The sequence below is a fragment of the Lissotriton helveticus genome, chromosome 5_1 (genome assembly GCF_964261635.1).
Source record: "Lissotriton helveticus chromosome 5_1, aLisHel1.1, whole genome shotgun sequence".
In the NCBI taxonomy this organism is placed as follows: Eukaryota; Metazoa; Chordata; class Amphibia; order Caudata; family Salamandridae; genus Lissotriton; species Lissotriton helveticus.
The window spans coordinates 68,849,327-68,872,729 of NC_136065.1; the positions used below are offsets into that span (position 1 = coordinate 68,849,327).

General features: G+C 46.6%; 1 protein-coding gene across 1 annotated transcript in view; it reads right to left on the minus strand.

Annotated features, from left to right (window-relative positions):
• LOC144752385 (uncharacterized) overlaps positions 1–23,128 on the minus strand; it is a 75,740-nt gene extending 52,612 nt beyond the window's left edge. The window contains exons 1-4 of the mRNA XM_078640319.1: positions 23,013–23,128; positions 8,218–8,256; positions 3,637–4,326; positions 1,066–1,187 (exon numbers count right to left, since the gene is read on the minus strand). Coding sequence (XP_078496445.1) covers positions 1,066–1,187; positions 3,637–4,326; positions 8,218–8,256; positions 23,013–23,091 — 930 coding nt within the window. The 5' untranslated portion in view covers positions 23,092–23,128. The remainder of the gene's footprint in view (positions 1–1,065; positions 1,188–3,636; positions 4,327–8,217; positions 8,257–23,012) is intronic.
• Positions 23,129–23,403: the final 275 nt, after the last annotated feature.

The window sequence follows — 23,403 nt, forward strand, 5'->3', positions numbered from 1 at the left end:
GTAATAGCCCCTAAAGTGGCCAGTGATGGTGTACTGTAATGGCCCCTAAAGGGGCCAGTGATGGAGTACTGCAATAGCCCCTAAAGGGGCCAGTGATGGAGTACTGCAATAGCCCAAGAAGTAGCCTGTGATGGAGTACTGTAATAGCCTCTAAAGGGGCCAGTGATGGAGTACTGCAATAGCCCCTAAAGGGGCCAGTGATGGAGTACTGCAATAGCCCAAGAAGTAGCCAGTGATGGTGTACTGTAATAGCCCCTAAAGGGGCCTGTGATGGAGTACTGTAATAGCCCCTAAAGGGGCCTGTGATGGAGTACTGCAATAGCCCAAGAAGTAGCCTGTGATGGAGTACTGTAATAGCCTCTAAAGGGGCCTGTGATGGAGTACTGTAATAGCCCCTAAAGGGACCTGTGATGGAGTACTGTAATAGCCCCTAAAGTGGCCAGTGATGGAGTACTGTAATAGCCCCTAAAGGGGCCTGTGATGGAGTACTGTAATAGCCCCTAAAGGGGCCAGTGATGGAGTACCCGTAATAGCCCCTAAAGGGGCCTGTGATGGAGCACTGTAATAGCCCCTAAAGTGGCCAGTGATGGAGTACTGTAATAGCCCCTAAAGGGGCCTGTGATGGAGTACTGTAATAGCCCCTAAAGGGGCCAGTGATGGAGTACTGTAATAGCCCCTAAAGGGGCCTGTGATGGAGCACTGTAATAGCCCCTAAAGGGGCCTGTGATGGAGTACTGCAATAGCCCCTAAAGTGGCCAGTGATGGAGCACTGTAATAGCCCCTAAAGGGGCCAGTGATGGAGTACTGCAATAGCCCAAGAAGTAGCCTGTGATGGAGTATTGCAATAGCCCCTAATGTGGCTATTGACTCCCATTCAGTGGCTCCTGCTCGTTGATTCCTTTTCAGTTGTTCACAGGCGGTGACTCGATCTAAATGGCTTTTCTTGAGTAATACCAATTCATTGCTTCCCATTCAGGAGGACCTGCCCCATATTTTGAGTATCTCCCATTTGTACAACCCTGCCAATCCTCTGTAATGTTTCGCCACAGCCAAATGTGTCCTTACCAGGAAAAGGAGGCCGGTCAGCACGGCCCCGATCCCAAGAGCCCCCACGATGACGAGGCCGACCTGCCAGTCAGTCAAGCCTAGGACGCTTGCGGAGCCTTCTTCACTCTCTGTGGTTGTCTCTGTGGGAGATGTAAGAAAAAAGAGTTAGGGATGTTGGGTGCAGCAGTCCTTGGCAGTCCGTACAAGGCTTCCACAGTCCTGCCCTGTGGTGTTCTAGATTTGGATGAGGCAGTCTGCAGACCACCTCCAAGGACGTGCTCAAGGAAGAGTAGGGGGTGTCCTTGAGCACTTAGGAAGACTGCGGGCCCCCAGGACTAAAGTCAGTACCATATGCAATCCGGCCACTATTTATTTATTTATTTATTTGTGTATTTTATAAAGCGCACAGCTGCCCCAACGGGGCGTCCCGGCGCTGAGGTCAGTGTTCACTGAGGCAGACATTATGTGGCAGGCGTCAACAAACCCTTTTTGTAATGAGATCTACGTCCTATAAGTGAACATCGTGATGAGCTACTGAAGGCCAACTAACTCGCACACTCTTACAAGACACCCCCTCGCCCGGCTTCATGTTTTAAACCTAGTGTCCATGGAGCCTGCTACTATAGTTTGAACAATGTACTGAACAATTTTTTTTGCCATATGTGACTCTGTTACATGTACAACTTTTTTTTTTTAAATGGAGAGAGTGCAGAGAAATGTTTTGCAAAAATGTTCATAATAAAGAAAATATTCTGCATTTGATGGAACATTTTTCTGCACTTAATATTTCTCCCATTTGAAAAAAATGGCTGCATTTTTCAGTTATAAATGTGGAAGCGTGTCTACCAGCCACTGGGAGCAAGACGCCTGCTGTATGTAAATGTGACATTTTGAAATGGGGGGAAATTCAACTAAGGACTAAACTTTATGTTTATATAAAACTCATCATTTTCATTTTTTCCCTGTCAAAGTGCCTTTACAAACAGCAGGCATTGCACTCCCATGGCCTGTAGACATGGTTCAATATTTGTAGCAGGAAAATGCAGTCATGTGTTTAAAAGTGAGGAATTTATAGTGGAGAAACACGAGTCATAAAACATTAGGACTTAATTGGCTTAGTGTAAAGTAGAGAAAAACCTTAAAACAAAACTTTACTCCACTCTAATCTACACCACTCCACTCTACTCGACTCTATCCCACTGTACTCTGGAATACGCTACTCCATTATATGCTACGCCATTCCACTGGACTCAATTAGACTCTGTTCCACTTTACGACATGTTACTCAACTCTGTGGAACTATACAGCACTCCACTCTACACCGTCCCACTGCATCACACTCTACTCCACAATATGCAACTCCTCTCTACTATGCTACAGTTTGCGCCACCATTAGAACTGTACTCCACTCTATGCCCCTACACTGTACAATTCTTTACTACAGTTTATGTACCTACTGTATGCCCCACTGTACAACACTCTATTCCACATTAGGACACTTTCCAACACTCTACGACACACAACTTCAGTATACTGTACATGTCATTCCAAATTATAAAAATGTACTTGACTTTACACTTCTCCTGTTCACTCTAGTATACTCCATGCCACTATACTATACATATGCCACTACACTACATACAAAAAAACTCCACTATATGGTATGCTACTACACACCACTCTACTCTATCATTCTCCACTCTACACCCCTCCACTCTGCATCACTCCAATTTACACCACTCCACTTGATGCCATTCCACTGTATGCAACTCCACTGTACCGCAATTCACTTTACTACACTCTACAACAGTATACTCTATGACAGTATACTGTACTACGCTATCCTCCACGCTACTATGCAACACTTCTCTTAATAGTATTCAACTTGACTAAAGCAACTGTATGAATTGAAACAAATGTTTATAAAAAATACAAAAACATTGAAAGTCAATGTAAAAAACAAATGTTAACCGTTACTTAAAGACAAGAACCCTCACAGACCCATCTCTCTCTCCTCTGGGAAAAACAGCTGAAATACAAAAAACATATCTACAGAGAGAAACCCTCTTACTTCCGAGCCTAAATTGACCACTCCAGAAATAGTCATAAAGACCATTTGAACAACATCAAACAGCAAACCTCCTCTCTCCCATTACACTCATCTGATGCCGCCGTTAAGCACTGTGAGGAATTTGCATATTTCTTCTCCACAAAAATAACAAACATCAAACTATTATTGGACCCCCCACCTCCTCACCCCCTACCATAGACGCACCTCCGACCAAAGATCACGGTCACACCTCCAGCTAATGACGGGCCAGTCAAACCCACCGCAAGATCCTCCCACTAGGGTCTGATTGGCACAGCCGTCATCCAGATCACTGCAGCAGTCTATTGTGATTTTACAAAGAAAGGCTAAAATAAATAAATGTTCAGAACTGATGCCCACTATTGTAGGGGGAAGACAAACATATAAATTGGTCTGGCCTTTCTGGGCCTGTTGGTTGCAACCACCCTGCACGTATGATGACCACCAAGCCAATGATTCCCATCAAGCTACGCATGCTGGATGAATACAAAATGCATTACCTTCTGAGCTGGTAGCTGTGGTCCCTTCTGTGGTGGTAGTAGTAGAGCCTCTTGTGCTAGTTTGAGTAGCAGTAGCTGTTGTCCCTCCTGTGGTAGTAGTAGTAGGGCCTCTTGTGCTAGGTTCAGTAGCAGGATCTTTGGTCCTTCCTGTGTTGCCATCATCAGTCAATGCTGTGTTTTTATCTGTTATCAGTGCTGTTGGGGTTACAGTAGTTGCTTTTGCTGTGGTGCTTGCTGTGGTAGGTGCTGTCGAGGTAGAAGCCGGTGATGCTGTTGTTTTGGCTGCTGTTGTAGCTGTGGTAGGTGTTGTGGTAGGAGTTGTAGTCACTGTGGTTGTCTTCGTTGTGGTGGCAGCTGGGGTAGAAGCCGTTGATGTTGTTGTTGTGGCTGCTGTTGTAGCTGTGGTAGGTGTTGTGGTAGGAGTTGTAGTCACTGTGGTTGTCTTCGTTGTGGTGGCAGCTGGGGTAGAAGCCGTTGATGTTGTTGTTGTGGCTGCTGTTGTAGCTGTGGTAGGTGTTGTGGTAGGAGTTGTAGTCACTGTGGTTGTCTTCGATGTGGTGGCAGCTGGGGTAGAAGCCGTTGATGTTGTTGTTGTGGCTGCGGTTGTAGCTGTGGTAGGTGTTGTGGTAGGAGTTGTAGTTACTGGTGTTTTCGTTGTAGTGATACGAGCTTCCCATGGATATGGTGGATCTGCATTTTAATGATACATTTTTATTATACTGGATCACTGTATTACTGAAACAGCATTTTTAACATCACCACAACTGTTTGAAATAGTGTGTGACTCTGTTGCCTAACCTCTATTTGTGCATTGCGTATTCACCCTTTTTGCTCCTGTAATTGTAAAATGTTGTGTGCTGTTACAGACTGGGATTGTGCTTCATTTTTTCTCTCAATTCTTTTTGCCTTTCTTTTGCTGTCACTCAGTTCACTCCAGCTCTCGCCACTCTGTGCCACTTTCCCCCTGTCTGCCCACCTTCTGGATAGTGCCTACCACCTCCCAGGGCTACTTCCTGGAGGCCAAAGTACAGAAATAAAAGCAAGCCTGCCTGCGCCCGTCTGTAGCCGTCCTCACCCGTCCGTGCCTGGGCTGCACCCAGTGCCAGGAACCTTGGCCGGACACACTCATACAGGTACACTGCCACAGAACTCCATGCCCTGGACCCCAACAACAACAACTGCTGATTCACATCACCACAATCCACAGCAGAATTCTTCACCACCACACCTCCTTCAACAACTACTTCATCGAACAACACAACGCCAACCCAAGCTGCAGAAACTCTACCAAATCACCTCAACTGCCCCATAATAAATTTCAGATCACTCTGCAAACATGCCGCCAAAATCTGGGACACCATTGCACCATCACCCCTGACGTGACTTTCATCACAGAGAACTATGTCACCCCCACATCGGCCCCAGACATTGCCATGGCAACCCCCAGCGGCTACAAGATGAAAGACCAAGACTGCCCCAACAGACATGGTGGAGGCATTGCCATTGCACACAAAGAATCGATCACCTGCACCATCACTAATAATGACACCATGCCAATTATGGAACACATGAATGTCCAGACCATGCCAATGCCAAATCCACCATCAAAGGCACTCTCGCATACAGGCTGCCAGGACCACAAACCAGCCTCAGCCATGCCACTGCAGAATTTATCACCCCTCTCGCAGTCAAATCTGATCACTACATCTTCATGGAAGATCTCAACTTCCACCTCGAAGACTCCACCAACACCATCGACCTACTGAAAAGCCTAGACAACAATGGCATCAAGCAGGTTGTCACTGAACCCACTAAGAGAGCAGGATACACGCTGGTCCCCATCTTTACGTCCAGCAACAGAATCAGAAACAGCCAAACATCGGAACTCACCTGGACGGACAACTCCATTGTATACTTCACCCTCACTGGATCGCCATACACTACCCCCAACCAGCACAGTGTTCCCAATCGCATCTGGACCAAGGAAATTCAATGGGCAATGGACTGACCCCCTCAGCACAGCTCAGCCCAACACCACCACCAAACTGAACCAGACAGCAGATAGTATCAATGCCTAGATCACCAGCGCTGCCAACCAAGTTGCCCCCACCAAACCAGCCGAAATGCACTGACCCACCAAAAAAGCCAGCTGGTACACACAAGAACTCAGTGCATCAAAAAGTGGGTGTAAACAACTTGAAAGAAGATGGCGAATCATCAGGAAGATGCTGACCGAACCGCCTACAAATCAGCCCTCAACAACTACCTCCGCCAGAACAAATCCTCAAAAAGGGAGGCCCTGACACGCTGCATCAAAACCAGCATCAACCAAACCAAGGAACTCTTCACAATCGTCAGAGAGTTCACCTACCCATCAGCAACAGAAAACTCAACCCCCCCTCACAGGAACTTTGCAAATCCCTCACTGACCACTTCCACAACAAGGTAGCAACAATGTACAGAAACGTCAATTCCCAACCCTTCGACTTCCTCTGCAACACATCAAGCACAGTCACTAACCCCCAATCACAGTATGGAATCAACTTAACACATCAACAATGGGCACGCTGAATACCTCCATCCACTCAGGAGCAACCACCGACCCATGCCCCTATCAACTCTTCAGCATCGGAAGCAACAAGATCAGCTACCAGCTCACCACCATCCTAATACCTCCATAAGTACAGCCACCATTCCCGATACATGGAAACACACAGAGGTCAGATACTTCTTCAAGAAACTGTTGACAGACCCCAGAGAGCTCCAGAACTACCATCCAATCTCCTTCCTCCTGTTCCCCACTAAAACCCTGAAGAAAGACACCAACCTCCAACTAACCAATCATCTGGAAAGAAACAAACTGATGGACCCATACTAATCGGGGGTTAGAGTCAACCACAGCAGCAAGACAGCCCTGATCGCAGCAACAGACGACATCCAAGCCCTACATGATAGAGGAGAATCAGCTGTCCTCCTCCTCCTGAATCTCTCTGCAGCTTTCAACACTGTCTCCCATCACACGTTCATCTGTCGACTATGTCCCCAGGTCAGACTGGTTTAGATCGCAATATAGACATGTGGGTCCAGTACTGGTCACTAGAGAAGGAGGTCAGTGAGGAGCTCAGGTCACCAGGTCAAACTGGCTTTAGTCTCAATATAGACAGGTGGGTCCATCCTGGTCATTAGAGGGCGGTGTGGGGCTTAGGTCACCAGGTCAGACTGGCTTTAGTCCCAATATAGACAGGTGGGTCCAGTCCTGGTCATTAGAGGGCGGTGTGGAGCTCAGGTCACCAGGACAAGACTGGCTTAAGTCCCAATATAGACAGGTGGGTCCAGTCCTGGTCATTAGAGGGGGTGTGGGGCTTAGGTCACCAGGTCAGACTGGCTTTAGTCCCAATATAGACAGGTGGGTCCAGTCCTGGTCATTAGAGGGGGTGTGGGGCTTAGGTCACCAGGTCAGACTGGCTTTAGTCCCAATATAGACAGGTGGGTCCAGTCCTGGTCATTAGAGGGTGGTGTGGCGCTCAGGTCACCAGGACAGATTGCTGTGTTTCCCAATATAGACAGATGCAATGCTCCAGGTCACTGGAGTCAGGTGATTCTGGTCCTGGCCATTAGAGCGGGTAGGGTGTATTGCTCCAGGTCACTGGGGCAGGCGAGTGTGGTGCTGGGCATTAGGGAGGGAGTGAGCGTACAGGTCCAGGTCACTAGGGACAGGCGAGGGTGGTCCTGGGCTTTAGGGCCGATAGGGTGCAATGCTTCAGGTCACTAGGGACAGGCGAGTCTGGTCCTGGACATTAGAGCGGGTAGGGTGTATTGTTCCAGGTCACTGGGGCAGGCGAGGGTGGCCCTGGGCATTAGGGCCGATAGGGTGCAATGCTTCAGGTCACTAGGGCCAGGCAAGGGTGGTCCTGAGCATTAGGGCCGATAGGGTGCAATGCTCCAGGTCACTGGGGTCAGTGAAGTCCGGTCCTGGGAGTTAGGGAGGGTAAGGTGCAATGCCCCATGTCACTAGGGACAGGCGAGTCTGGGCCTGGGCCTTAGGACAGGTAGGGTGCAATGCTCCAGGTCACTAGGCACAGGCGAGTCTGGTCCTGGGCCTTAGGACAGGTAGGGTGCAATGCTCCAGGTCACTAGGGACAGGCAAGTCTGGTCCTGGGCATTAGGGAGGGCAGGTTGCATTTCTCCAAGTCACTGAGATCAGGAAGTCCGCTCCAGGGCATTAGGACGGATAGGTTATGCTGACCTCAGTCACTTGGGACTGACAAGTCTGTTCTTGGTCACTAGAGTGGGAGTGAGTGCAGAGGTCTGGGTCACTGGGTTCAGGCGGGTGTGGTACTGGTCAGTAAGAGAGAGTGGCCCAGAGCAGCCAGTCACTGGCCTTAGGCTAGAGAAGCAGGAGGCACTGGGCTCTGGAAGTTGAAAACTGAGATATGAGATGGCAGGGTTGTTTCAAGTGCTAGAAATGGAAGGAAAGTGTTCAGTGAACCAACAGATGTGTGAGTTTGTGCAGACTTTGAATAATGTGTCTAAAAGAAGCATAAATGTTGAGAAATAAAAGGCACAAGAGGGTTGACTTACTGGCTACTCCAAGGGTGTCATCTGCAGTATCTTGTCCAACTGTGGAGATAAAAAGTTATCATTAAAACATTGCATCTTTGATGACGGGTTCAAAGCTGTGACCATAATTTAACAGATGCACAATCACAAAGTAAGATAAAAAAACACGTAAAGTGCACAAAGGAGGGTAAATTGGGCTGTCAGAAATTCCACGAAATTGATACACAATCATGCTTTTGTTGGGTAATGTGAATTACAGTATCTTGCATTTTTTGTTGTGCTTGACCACGCACCTCACGTAAAAAAGTCACACAAAATACCATCAGGTTCAAATCATCGTGAATGGCACCATGCACAGCGCAAGCGGGCGTTGCTTCCTTTCTGCCGCTTGAGTAGATTTTTACTCGAGTGGCAGCTTTCTCAATGTGAACGGACAGTTTCTCATCGCGGGCGATCACGAGCATACGCGATCACTCGCAATGAGCAATCTGACCACCCGAGTTGAGAAATCTTGCTGGGAGGTTGATTTCCACACTCGGGCTCGCCAACTTGATGTTGGCAATCGCGAATAAGGAAAGATCTTGCCGGGAGGTGGATTTTTCCCGCTTGCTCTCGGCAGCTTGATGTTGAGAAATGCGAGCGAAGAGAAAAACTCAGCTACACGAAGCAGAGTTGTTGGGTACTCCGCAAACTCTGTGTAACGCTGAGTGCAGAAAACTCCACAAACTCCACGAGTGGAGCGGAATTCACCACCCAGACTTAGTTATTTTTACAGTGCACAAGTGCGGCTAGAAGGTATGTGAAATCAGATAGGTTTAACATGAAAATTTGAAAAATGTACACATTTTTCCAGCCTTATTAAAAAATGTTGATAGTTTTGTGTTCCGTATTTGTGCGTCTTGGCTCCTTGCACAAGAGAGGCTGTAAGAGAGCACTAGAGATGTAGAAACCATCCTATGCAGTCCTTCCTACTTCCACTACGGAGCAGATCATGAAGTAGCTGTAGAGCTCCCTCTAGAGGCCAGTACCTGGCCGAGCACCATTCTTTCTGTTCCCTCTGCCTACAGGATGGTATAAAAAAAGTCTGGTGATGTTCTATACCTTGCCACTAGAGGGCAGAGGCTGGGGTGGCCACAGTTGTTGATTATTTTCACTAGGGGAGCGGGTGGTTGTAGAACCACTGTGCTTCTTCTTTCCGCTACATTACAGTTCATGAAATAATCCCAGCTCTCCATCTGGGATTCAGTGCCTGGTCAAGTTGCAGTTCTCTCTCCTTTCACTAGGGGACAGAGCAATGAATTCTTCCTTTGACTAGAATGCAGAGAAGACTAGGGCTGTACTTCTTTATTCTGCTTCTAGAGGGCAGCAGAGTATTGCTAGAGTTCTCTGCACTACCTCTGGTACACTAGAGCTGTAGGTCTCCACCCTACCTCTAGGAGACAGCGTGCTGTACAGCTGCAGTTCTTAGTCCTTCCATGAGGAAGAGAACAGTACAACGGTTGTCTGTCTTTCTTCTTTTAGGGAGCAGATCATGGAGTAGCTTCAGTTCTCCATCCTTTCTCAAGAGGGCACATGGGAGTAGAGCACTGTTTTCAGGGGTGGGAGATAATTTCCGCTCAAGCTGCGGAGTTGGCAGAGATTTGGCCACTCATAAATGTGTGTTTTTTCTCCAAAATCTAGCCTAATTTATTATGCATGACTATCCTCAGAATCACAGCAGGATTAACATCTTCTGCACAATAACTATGTATAAGGGTCATCCCTCTTGTCATTCCCAGCCAACATGACACAGCAAGGTAGAACCCATGAGGGTACCTTTTGGGTATATAAAAACCATATCATTGCTGGGGCAAAGAGAGGAGAAAGACTTCCATGCTGACACACTGATGCAAGACACTGAGATTCCTGCATGCAGACACTCCAGCTCGCAGTGGTCTGACATCCCTTGCAGCGTGTCCATCTCGAGACCAAGACGGGGTCCTTCATTCTCTTACACCAGGTAATAGGGCTGGTTATGTTCTAGGGGAATTCTTGGCTAAACACCTACATACATGCTAGGTACATTTAGGAACATCTAGTTAGGGTTGCATTGTAGGAGTATGCATTATTACTGTCATGTATTTATATGCCTGCATATACTCATTGTATTAGCACGATGGTAGAAATCTACCAGCCTTTTACTCTGTCGCTGCTTATGTTTGTTTATATCTGTTGCAGCACACAAACTTTAATCTAGAATGATGCTGGTTCAATAAATGCGTATTGAAAACGACCCAACCATTTATTCTGTGCATCTCTCTGACACAAACTGAGCAAAAAGTACTGCACTGTTTCCATGAGCCTGAGGGGTCAGGGTTGTCATGTACGATAGTTGCAGGAAACTATTTGGTCCTCAGAAAGAGGAGTTCATAGTGGCACTGTGTGCTAGCTGGAATACAGGCGAACATATCCGGTGGGGGTGTCCAGAATCAGTCTGAAAACCTATCCCACAGCTGTGTTGTCTAAACGCGCAGATCCCATATAGATTTAGAGGATGTATATGACACAGGGCAGCCTTGGGATCTCGGCTGGTGATTGATCATTCGACCGCTTCTGGAGGTGGTCTGTATCCAACAGTTCGGAAGCTCCTCGTCTACTTTCATCCACCCTTAATGTTTGAAACCGTAAGGGCGGTGCCCACGCTTGCCTACTCAGCCAGCATGATTGCAGCTTGATAGACGGTGAATCATCCTGTTAGGCATGAGCTTTATTAGATAGGTGGGATGCATGCCATGACAATCAATCACACACACGAGTGAAGCACTCATCACCTCAATAGCTTGCATTAGTTTGCATTAATCAAGGTCAATTGTTTACAACAATGTATAATGGAAACGGTGGCAGGCAAGCTTCAAAGTCTGAATTTGGGAGAAAGACAACCTAACTCTGGTTACTCTGGTCCAGGAACTGAGCCGGAGGGCTGCTGTCCTGATTGCGCAATCTGAAAACAGGATGGTTAAACGTTCCCTTCTAACATTCCACCTACCTTTGAAAGGTAGAGCTCATTCTACTAATGACGCTTCAAATTGGATTGGCTGGGCATTTCAAAGTTAGGGGACATGTGGGTCGCCACAGGCCTCTTGTCGTTTGATGAACTCCAACAACAATATGAGTTTGCCGACACTCAGCGTACGGCCTCTACTCACAACTTAGGCTTACACTGACTAAATATGCCCTCTGGTGGAGTCCCCGGAGGATGAGTGTTATCTGGAATTTAAACTCTTGACGGCACCACTCTGAAAACATTCTATATCCATATTCAATAGGACACCGATTGCCAAGAGTCATGGCCCGCCTAAGGGTCTTAGGCATTATTGGGAGGGGAAACTAGAGGCGTTGGCAATGGTGATAGGGAGGAGGTACAGCAGATACCAGAGAGATGACGCGATCAGCTTAGACTTCCAGCTCATCCAACTGAAGATCCTCAACAGTTCATATTTAACCAGAATACGTCTGCTTGGAAGCAGAAGGACCGACAGTGTCAGATGCCTTCACTGCGGTCACAAGCCAAGACCCTGGTCCACACTATTTGGGAATGCCCCATGGTGGAGCCCTTCTGGTCTCGGGTAGAACACATACTGTCCCACATCATGGGAGAATCCAATAAAGCTCACCCCACAGCTGGTGCCCCTTGGGATTTTAAGCGATCAAACGCCCCTTACATATGCTTCACCCTTCTGCAAGGTTGCACTGATAATGGTCAAGAGGGACATTGTCCAACTATGGGGCAGTGGGACAATCCTGGAGGTGAACCTAAAATATGGACCTGTGCATGCATGCGGAAGCGACCATATACCAATCCAGGGGGGTGCCCCCAACAAATCTCTGGGGTGTGATAACAATGGAGCGCTCCAATAACTTCGGGTCGAGTTTGCACTATATAAAACTGTAAAAAAAAGACTGTTCCCATGAGGTACAGGGTCAGACTGATTTGCATATGGTCATGTCTGAACTGGGGTGGCAGACTGGGCTTAAGAACGGTGATGGATTAAACCCAGATCTGTTGACTGGGTGTGAGTGTTTGATTGGTTCAGATGCTCCGTCCATCGCCATCCCCTTTTGTACCACTTAGGACTCTTTGATTGGGCTGACATCATCAAACTCTCAAAGCATATTGCTGTACACAGCTCAATGGCACTCAATGTATTGACCTTGAAATGGTGAAAGGCTGAGGTTAACTGTTGGGATTTAAAGTAATTGCTGGCAACTAATGCACTAGTTGGAAAGCACTTTAAGAAGTGAAGCGTTCTTACCTGCCAAGTGAAGATGTAGAACCAGCAGCAGAATGATGCCCACTGAGGGGACTTTTGATCCTCGCCCTCCCCAGGTCATGGCTCCTGAATCCTTTCCTTGGCTGCCTAAAATCCACACTCCACAAATAGCAGGTCCAGCACCTCCAGAAATGTATCCACAAGTGAGTGTGGTGTTTGGTCCCAAGTTTATATATGCACATATATGTATTACACACAGCGGGCGATCATCAACGACACACCCGCATTGTATCTAAGTTCATAGGAGTGGCTCCCAGTGCTGGCACAGGCTCCAGTCACTCACTTTCTGAATATGTAAATCAAGCACCTGACATCACCAAAATAGCTCCTATCGGAAGTGATAAAAGAGTGTAACATCTTGAATGGAGCTGGAATGTTGTGAGTCAGTGATACCTAAAGTCAGATAAAACGTGAGAATCACCCGGCACACAGGTATCGGAACACAGAACTTTAGAGCACATGGCTCATTACATCACTTATCAAGCTGTGTAAACTACCAGCTAACTTTATCAGTATTAAAGGAAGATCCATAACCAAATATAAAACCCAAAAACAGAAACAAAACTTTATTAATGAACATCAATTCTAGATACATTCTATAACCTATAAAACACCGTCCCAAAAATAATCATTACTAAAACAACTTCTAGATAAAACCCATTGTAACAAACTGGGCAGCAAAACCCATTGTAACAAACTGGGCAGCTTTCAGATGCACCCTCCCCCCCACACTCTTTTGCCCCCATTTGAACCGCTAGAAGCTGTGGAAATTGACCTGAAAGTAAGTTAGTTCCCACTAACCAGGCCCAGCACCAGTGCTCTTTCCCTTAAATTGTAAGTGAGAGTTGGTATACCAAACTGGCAAGTAATTTTACACCCCTGTAAACCCCTGGTATATGATATCAGACAAACCCAGGGCAGGGCAGCAAAAGGGGTACCAGGATTGCAGCACTTATTGTGCCATCCTGACTGACCCAAGTAAAGTAAAGTCTGCAGTTCTGCCACGTCAAATCTGCACGAGCAGTTAACCTGCTCGAGTACAACCCTGAACACACCATGTGTGACAGGGTCACTTCATTGCATTTAATATATGTCATTCACCCCTATGGTATGCCTCCTATAGCCCATCAGGCAGGGTGCATTATATTATATGTGTGGAAATATATCTGCCCTGTGGTAGCTTTCTGAATGTAATTCTACCGCAAGTGACCGACCTCCCATAGGATAATATAAACTGGACATTGTACACACCCCAGATGTCCAGCTCCAGAATAGTTGATTCATTTTATTTTTGGTATCAAACACTGTGCTTTCTAACCCCTGACACGATGGTGGTATTGAGGTTTAATCAGTATTATTATTATTAACATTTATAAAGCGCACTGTAACCCTGCGGGCATCCTGGCGCTAGGAGAACAAACCGGCCCAAGAACTGTCAGCTGCACAAGAAAAAGAGGTCCTACCATCCAGCAAATCTACTGCTACACTCAAGTAGAAACATATTATACCCTAGGGAAGAGCCAGGTCTTAATTGTTTTGTGTAACAGCAGCATGTCCCTAGGTGACCCTTTAGACAGTGAACACCAAGTTAACCCAGTGTTCTCGTGCCTTGGCAAGCTTTTCCAAGGGTTTGCCGCCAAGACATAAGTTTGCCCTCATGCTAGGAAGTGTGTGCCACTCCCAGAGGCCAGAGACAAAGGACCTGTGTGCGCAGGTGGTAACACCTCTGCCCACAAAGGATGGCTAGTGAATGGACCATTACGGTGGCGATCCTCAAAGTTTTCACCAACACCATGGAACAAAGGAACGTGTCCCCCACTCGAGGACAACGCCTCCCACTGTTCCAGCCACTGTTTTTCGCGGGCAGGTGGAAACTTCACTATGCAGGAAGCATGCCTCACCACAATTTGAATGTATGCTAAAAATCTGGTTCTTATTAGTTTTAGTGACATACTCCCACTGTATATGATCACTACTGGGGCAGATAAGCAGAAGGGTTAGATACCCATTGCTACTAGTTGTTGAACCCATTAACCCCCATAAATTCAATATTTAAGGGGCACCCCAGACAACAGAATCGTAGATTCAGCGTGATAACAAGGGAGGACTCCACAAAGAGGTGCTAAGCTCTGCACCTGTGGCAGCCACCCTGCACCAGCTAGATTGTGACTCAACCAAGGCATGAGACCAGTTCCAGAAGGTAGGTGAACCCCCTGCAAACTCCGGACTTCACAAGAACTTTCTTGGGCTCGAGGAACTAGTCCCCTGCAGTCTGCAAACTTGAAGTACTGTCCTCTGAGCTATCCTGCTCAAAGTCACTGTGCATGTGGCTTCTTGCAACTGTAGCCCTGACCCTCTGCAAAGCTCAGTTTCCCACACGGTGACCCTGGTCCTCTGGAAGGAAATTTCCTCAATCGCAGTGCTTGCAGAAACCAAGATTTGGTGCCACATGTATGAAGGCAATTTTTCAATCGCAAATGCCGAAATTCACAGAATTTCGGCATTTGCAAATCAGCAGTGACCATTGTATGACACAAAACACCACTCGCAAAATAAGGAATCGCAAATGTTGCTAATCCCCATTTTGCAATTGCATTTAAGGCATCGCACATTACAATTCCTTAAATACAATGTAAGAAGCACAGAACAAGTGCAATTTGGACTTAAGGAATCTCAAATTAACACCAACTTCAAGTTGGTGGTAATTTGCGATTTCTTTGAAAAATGCACTTTATTGCATTTTTGAAAGTGCCATGTGACTCATGCCCTTAGGGAAAGTATGTTTGCCAAATCTGCACCCATGCTCATTTCAGGGGTGCAACAGGGTGTCCTTTTGACACCCTGGCACCCTTGAAATTGCATTTGCAATTTGCGATTCTCTAATTGGGAATCGCAAATTGAGAATGCCTTCCCATTCATTCCTATGGGCCTCTAGGCCCATTGGAATGAATGGGGAGGTATCCCTTAATTGCGATTTGCAATTTGTGATTCGCAATTAAGGAATATGTAGGATTCGCAAAATGTATTGCAAATCCTACATAGTGTTTTACGATTCTCAAATAGCGATTCACAAAAAATCGCTATTTGAGAATCACAAATGGACATTTTCATACATATGGCCCTTGGTGGGGGTTAATCCGACTACTACTTGCTTTACTTGCCACTTCAAGAGGAGAGATTAAACTACACCTCTATGACAGGGTCCGCCAAACCAGGTAGAGGGGATCTGCCTGGTGTCCAGTGCCAGTTCCTTGCTTAAGTTCCAAATGTTTTTGCTCAACACCGACCAAAAGTAGTTTTTTGCTAAGGTAGCCATTTAAAGACCACAAGCCTGATTGACAGCTCAATTTGACAGCTAAAGAAAACCTCTGCACCCTGCTCCGCTGAGCCGGGTAAAATTGTCCAAGCTTTTACGAACTGGTCTAGGGAATCACAAGACCTTAACCTCGAGTGGGTTCAGTTGAACTCTCAGTAACCAATTTCATTTATGTTTTTTTCCCATTGTCTGCAACGTTAATATTTGCTTTACTCTACAAAGAACTGATATATTTAAAGCTTTGAAAGTGATAACACCGGTTGTCCGGTATGAATCGATTTGGTTCTGGTGGCTACAAATATATAAACTTCAAAGCTATTGTTATAAATTGGTGTTGGATTTCTTTCCAGCTGTGTCAATTACTTATTGTCCATGTTGGTGATGTGAAATGCTTAACACCTGTTCCTCTTAGTAGCCTGTCTGCTTCTAGCCTCTCTACCAGGTCCAGGAGAAGTTATACAAGCGAGTACTTGTGGGTCCATCTTTGTGTTTTGAGTATTACATGACAAGGCACCCCTCCATATCACAGAATACTTTCACCTTGCAACAACCATAATTCCAGGCACCAATGTTCACAAACAAAGCGCCATTCCAGGCACCAATGTTCAACAAAAAAACACATTTCCAGGTACCAATGTTTAACAATATAACACCATTCCAAACATCACTGTTCAACAATGAAACACCATTCCAGACACCAATATTCAACAATAAAACACCATTCCAGGCACCAATGAACAATAATAAAACATTATTCCAGGCACAAGTGATCAACAAGAAAACAAGATTCCAGGAACTACTGTTAAGCAATAAAAGATCTTTCCAGGCACCCCTGTTCAACAATAAAACACCATTCCAGACACCAACGTTAAACAATAAAACAACATTCCAGGCACCACTCTTAGACAAAAGTACACAATTCCAGGTACCAATGTTCAACTAGGAAACAACATTCCAGGCACCAGTGTTCAACAATATAACATCATTTTAGGCACAACCGTTCCACAATAAAACACCATTCCAGGCACCAATGTTCAACAATAAAACATCATTTTAGGCACAACCGTTCCACAATAAAACACCATTCGAGGCACGAATGTTCAACAATAAAACACCATTCCAGGCACCGATATTCAACAATAAAACACCATTCCAGGCTCCAGTGTTGAACAATAAAACATTATTCAAGGCACGAATATACAACAATAAAACATCATTCTGCGCAATGAAATGGACTCTCAACGGCACCTGTAAGCCCAACTTTGTCATGGGATAGACTAACTATTAGCTAGCTTCTAGGTCATATCTAACAGTTTTTACTCAAATCACATCTGTCGAATCATAGTACATATTTTCTATCATGGATACTGTAGGAAAGTAGGATCTGCTGTTATGGTTACCCCCACTTTTTGCCTTTTGCTTGCTGTTTCAGACCACTCTAAATGGGATCCTGCTTTTCAGGACCCCTTCCTCTGTGCTTTCTCCCCTAAATTGGTTATGGTAGTACTTAGGTGCATCAACGTTGAGTACTGCTGTACCCATATAAGTCCTTTGTAAATGGTACTGAGGTACCCAGGACATTGGTACCCCAGGGTCTGCCATGGGCTGAAGCATGCATTATGCCACCCATTGGAGACCACTCAAATGGTAACTATGGGACTGTCACTGCTGCCTGTGTAAGCTGGTGCTAGCACCACTTACAACAGATATAGTATTCCCTATATCTGAGGTCACTGCACTTGAAACCTATAAATCACCCCTAAGGCAGGCCTTTCAATCCTGAAGTTAGGGTGCTTGGTTCTAAGTGTGAGGGTGCCCATGCATGAGGAGGACAACCCTACAACCTTTGTAGTCCATTCTCCCGGGTTGTAAGTGCATCAGCCATTACGCTACATAGAGCGACCATGCCTCATTACGCGATGACCATCTCTAAACTGGCTGTAACAAACCCTGTTATGTTTGGTATCACCATGATTCCATGCACTGTAACTCTCCTCCAGGTGGCCCTCAGTACTCTCTGTACCAGTCTTCTAGGCCAGGACAGCATGACACGGCTCCTGCTGACCTGAGACATGATTCTGTCCTCCAGGTCCTGAGCCAAGCTCGAGCAGGGGAAGACAGAACAATAGGTATCTTCTCACAGGGAGGTGTGAAAACTTCCCAAACAGAGTTAGTGTACTGGGGCCATTTGGGGGCACTTGCCAGTGCCACTCAGTCTGCTTGAGGGGCACATTGGGTGCTTGTCTTGCATAGTACAGTTCAAACCAGCTCAGGGAGTTTTTGCCTCCCGCTCTTGTGTGAAAATGGATAAAGGACATGGGAGCATCCTCCCCACCGTCCAACCCCTCCCCTGGGAAGGAACCTTGAATCGTCACAACCCTTTCCTTAGGGTACTTACATTCAATGGGTCCCCAGATTTGGCGTTGGATTTGAATAATCTTCAACTCTTCTTCAACTCTGACCGTCTGGATATCCTGGCCGAGTCGTACTGACCAAGCCAAACTGATCGCATCTTCCTTTGCTCTGGGACCGAGACTGCAACTGAGAAGACTCTGACTACTCCTAACCTCGTAGCCCTGCACATCTGCTGCACCATCAGTGCTTCAGATCCATGCAGGTTCTGTCCTGGGCCTGTGGACATATAAAGACATCCAAAGGAATCTCCCTTGGAGTGAAGGAGTCACTCCCCTGCATCCTCAGGCACCATAACAAGATCGACTGGTCTGCCAAACCTGGGCTTCTGCGGATTCTCCAAGGCTCAGGATTATAGGTGGTGTTTCTGTGTTCCCTCGAGGGCTGGGTTGTCCTCTCGTCGAGTTAAGGCCAGCATCCCTCATAGAACGTACTTCAACCAAACCCCTGTGCACTGTATCATTGCAGTGCTCCTTCACGCGGTAATGGCAATGGTTACTACGACCAACTCACACTGACGGAGTCGGGCGCATTGAAATGTTCTGTTGACAAGTCTATCCCTGCTATAACTGATGCGTGCCGGCGCGGTTGGTTGGCTGGACAGATCCTGCCATCTTTGGCATCCCAGTGGCTCAGGCTGAGCTACCATCGGTGTACCCATACTTGAAGCCTCTTCATCATTTGACCTCTTTCCCTGAACTTGAGTGGCCTTCATCATTCGTGCCTCCTGGACATCCTGGTGTGGCATAGAATCTGTACCCTCTGCTGTCAGATACTGTTCGACACAAACCTGCTCCGGGGTTCCAACATACCCTTTCATCCATCTGCCACAGCGTTCTCGTCCTGAAGTCCTCGATTGTGCTCAACAGTGGTTGTAGGTATCCTGAATCCGAGGGTATCCACAGGTGGGCTGGCTCTCCAAACTACCGTCTTCCATGGGGTGTCCTCAGGGTCCACTGGGAAGGGTCCTTCTTCTTTAATCTTGCAACTGCGACTTCCCCATTGACTTGCATTGATCTCTCTGCTGTGTTCCTAGTCTGTGCACGGCCTCCGTGGGGTTCCCGGTTACTTACCTCAGGTGGTTTCTTGGGTCCTCGGCCATTCAACGTCTTCTAGGCATAGTATTGACTTGAGTCGTGGTTCGCATACATTGAATATGGTTTGGTCTCCACTTTGCGACCACTCAAAGAGCTTCTAATGTTGTCTAAGATCACTAAAATCAGCATAAGGGATGTCTGGATTTGCACAGGGTGCCCTCTTACATAAGTGTGAACCATATTCCAAGCCAGCTTCTCAAAGATACACTGGCTGGGTGATTTGAGGCATCTTTGTAAGGGGCATAGTAAAGCAGATTTCTTTTTCAACCTCCCCTCACATTCCCAATTTTCCATGATACACTTAAACTGATTTTAAAGTCTAATATAGAAGTGCCCTTTTGTCACGAACCCGGTATCATACTCACAGGTATTATTTGGGGTTTTCTAGGGTAGCCTTCTGATCTCAGCTGGTGATTGGTCGTTTGACAGTTTCCTGCTTCTGTAGTTTGTCTGTATCCAACAGTTCGGATGCGCCTCATCTCCTTTCATCCACATTCAATGTTTGAAACCCGAAGGGCGGTTCCTACGCTTGGCTACTCAGCCAGTGTGATTACAGCTTGATAGACGGTGAATCATTCTCTCAAGCATTAGTTTTATGAGACAGGTGAGATGCATGTCATGACAGTCAATCACCCACGCCAGCTGAAGCACTCACCACCTCAAATAGCTTGCATTAATCACGGCCAACTGTTTACAACATAGTGTAATGCAAAGTTTTGCAGGCAAGCTTTCAAAGACTGAATTTGGGAGAAAGACAACCAAACTCTGGTTATTCTGGTCAAAGAACTGTGCCTGAGGGCTGCGGTCTCCAATGACGAAACTCAGAAGGTTCATATTCCCTTCAGACGCTTCCTCTACCTTTGAAAGGTAGAGCTCATTTTACTAATGACACTTCTAGTAGGATTAGTGGGCATTTCAAAGTTAGGGGACATGTGGGTCCCCACAGGCCTCTTGTCCTTCGACGAACTCCAACACCAATATGAGTTTGCCGACACTCAGCGTATGGTCTCTGCGCACAACTTAAGCTTACACTGACCAAATATGGCCTCTGGTGGAGTCCCCGGGGGAGGAGTGTCATCTGGAATTTAAACTCTTGATGGAACCACTCTGAAAACATTCTTTGTCCGTAATCTATAGGACACCGATCACCAAGAGTGATGGCCCGCCTAAGGGTCTCAGGCATTAATGGGAGGTGGAACTAGAGGCGTTGACAACGGGGATAGGGAGGAGGCCAGTGGATACCCGAGAGATGACGCGATCAGCTTAGACTTCCAACTCAACCAACTGTGGGCCCTCCATAGGACATGCTTCACCAGAACACTTCTGCTTGGAAGCGGAAGGACCGACAGTGTCAGATGCCTTCACTGCGGTCACAAGGCAAGACCCTGGTCCACACTATTTGGGAATGACCCTTAGTAGAGCCCTTCTGGTCTAGGGTAGGACACATACTGTCCCACATCATGGGGGATCCAATAAAGCTCACCCCACAGCTGGTGCCCCTTGGGATTTTAAGCGATCAAACGCCCCTTACATATGCTTCACCCTTCGGCAAGGTTACACTGGTGAAGGCCAAGAGGGACATTGAACAACTATGGGGCAGTGGGACGATCCAAGGGTGAACCGATGGGCCCAAAATATGGACCGGTGCATGCATGCGGAAGAGACCATATACCAATCATGGGGGTGCCCCCAACAAATCTACGGATGTGGGAACAATAAAGTGAATATACAGACACTGTTTGATCCTAAAACAGTGCCTGTGGACGCTGGCCAGAGCTGTAGCAAGGGTTCGATGACCCTAAACCCATGGGGTTCCAGACATGAACATGACTGCCTGGAGACCGGGGCTACCCCTGATGCACAGAACTGCACGGGCTCCGATTATACAAAATGAGGCACGTGGGCTCCGATTATAGAAAATGAGGCACGTGGGCTCCGATTCTACAAAATGAGGCACGTGGGCTCCGATTATAGAAAATGAGGCACGTGGGCTCCGATTATTCAAAATGAGGCACGTGGGCTCCGATTTTAGAAAATGAGGCACGTGGGCTCCGATTTTAGAAAATGAGGCACGTGGGCTCCGATTATAGAAAATGAGGCACGTGGGCTCCGATTATACAAAATGAGGCACGTGGGCTCCGATTATACAAAATGAGGCACATGGGCTCCGATTATAGAAAATGAGGCACTTGGGCTCCGATTATACAAAATGAGGCACGTGGACTCCGATTATTCAAAATAAAGCACGTGGGCTCCGATTTTAGAAAATGAGGCACGTGGGCTCCGATTATACAAAATGAGGCACGTGGGCTCCGATTATAGAAAATGAGGCACGTGGGCTCCGATTATTCAAAATGAGGCACGTGGGCTCCGATTATTCAAAATGAGGCACGTGGGCTCCGATTTTAGAAAATGAGGCACGTGGGCTCCGATTATACAAAATGAGGCACGTGGGCTCCGATTATAGAAAATGAGGCACGTGGGCTCCGATTATTCAAAATGAGGCCCGTGGGCTCCGATTATAGAAAATGAGGCGTGTGTGCTCTGATTATAGAAAATGAGGCACGTGGGCTCCGATTATATGCATGGTGATGTCATAGGCCTGGAGTGTGACATATGTTGGTTCTGTTGTGCCTTTGCATGTTTGCTAAATAATAGGAATTATTATTATTATTATTATTATTATTATTATTATTATTTTTTAAATATTGAAATTACACAAAAAACGCGAATCTGGATTTTTTGGGGTGAAAAATAATACTGTAAAATATACATAAGCACAGCGAGCAAGAGCGCCAGACGGCTGGTTATTTAACATGAAGGTTTCTGATTACTGCCCCGTTCCTTTTATATTTGGACTCTTGTGATGTGAACCGAGTGACAACAACACTAGAGCGCAGGAAGTGTGACAGGAAAGGCTGCATGTTTTCTAACGCACAACCACACATAAATACTTGTAAATGAACTAAACAAAATTTCAAAATATAATAGCAGCAAACAAAGTAAAAATGAGTTGCATTATGTTTTCAAATTGTGAAGTGCGAAGGAAAAAATATTATAATAGTGTTAAAACAAACCAAGGCTGTTTACTCATCTTAAGCAAAAAAGGTAAACACGTGCCGAAATCTTATTTTCTCACGCTTCATTTTTGCGCCGCAAAGTATTATGGGTATTTAAGAGGCCTTTTCAATCACAACTGTGCTCTCCGGAAGCGGCAGCAGCACACCATGCTTGTGAAGTATTTAGATCAGTGTGTTACAAAATGCAGCACTGCACGCACTGCCACTGGGGTGCGTTTGCTACACCTGTTTTCTGTGTAACACTTGGATTTTTTATGATCCGTCTAACATTACTGACGTGGCATCGAGGGCTGCAATACCACTATTTAATTGGTTCCAGCACCGCTGCCGGATGTATTTTGCTAGAAAAATCCAGATTTTAATTATTTGCGTAATTACGCAAAAGGAAATTGCACACCACGACAGCCCTATCTGCGTAATTACGCAAAAGGAAATGGCACACCACGACAGCCTGGACCCGCCTGGGACCTCAGATGCATCCTTCATGTGGCATCATTCATTTGATCAGGTTTATCGACCTTGCAAGGATGAAAGGCCACGGTTGCTGGCAGCTAATGCACTATTCGAGTAGGAAGGCGTTTCCAGCAGCTGAGCCTCTTACCTGCCGTGTGGAGACGTAGAAGCAGCAGGAGGAGGAGGCCCACTGAGGGGGCGGCTGGTCCTCGCCTCTCCCGGGTCATGGCTCCTGAATCTGTCCCTTGGCTGCCTGAAAATCCGCACTCCTCAAACGGCCGGTCCAGCAGCTGCAGAGATGCGTCCACAAGTAAGTGTGGTGCTGGGTCCCACCTTTATATGTTTACATATGTACGTGCGCACCGCCGGCGATCATCAAAGGCACGCGAGCAGTGTATCTAAAGCCATGGGAGCGGCTCTCAGCGCTGGCACAGACTCCAGTCACTCACTTTCTGAAAATGTAAATGATGCGCCTGACATCACGTAAATAGCACCTTCGGGAGTGATGAGGGACCATAAAACGGTGGAATGAAACTAGA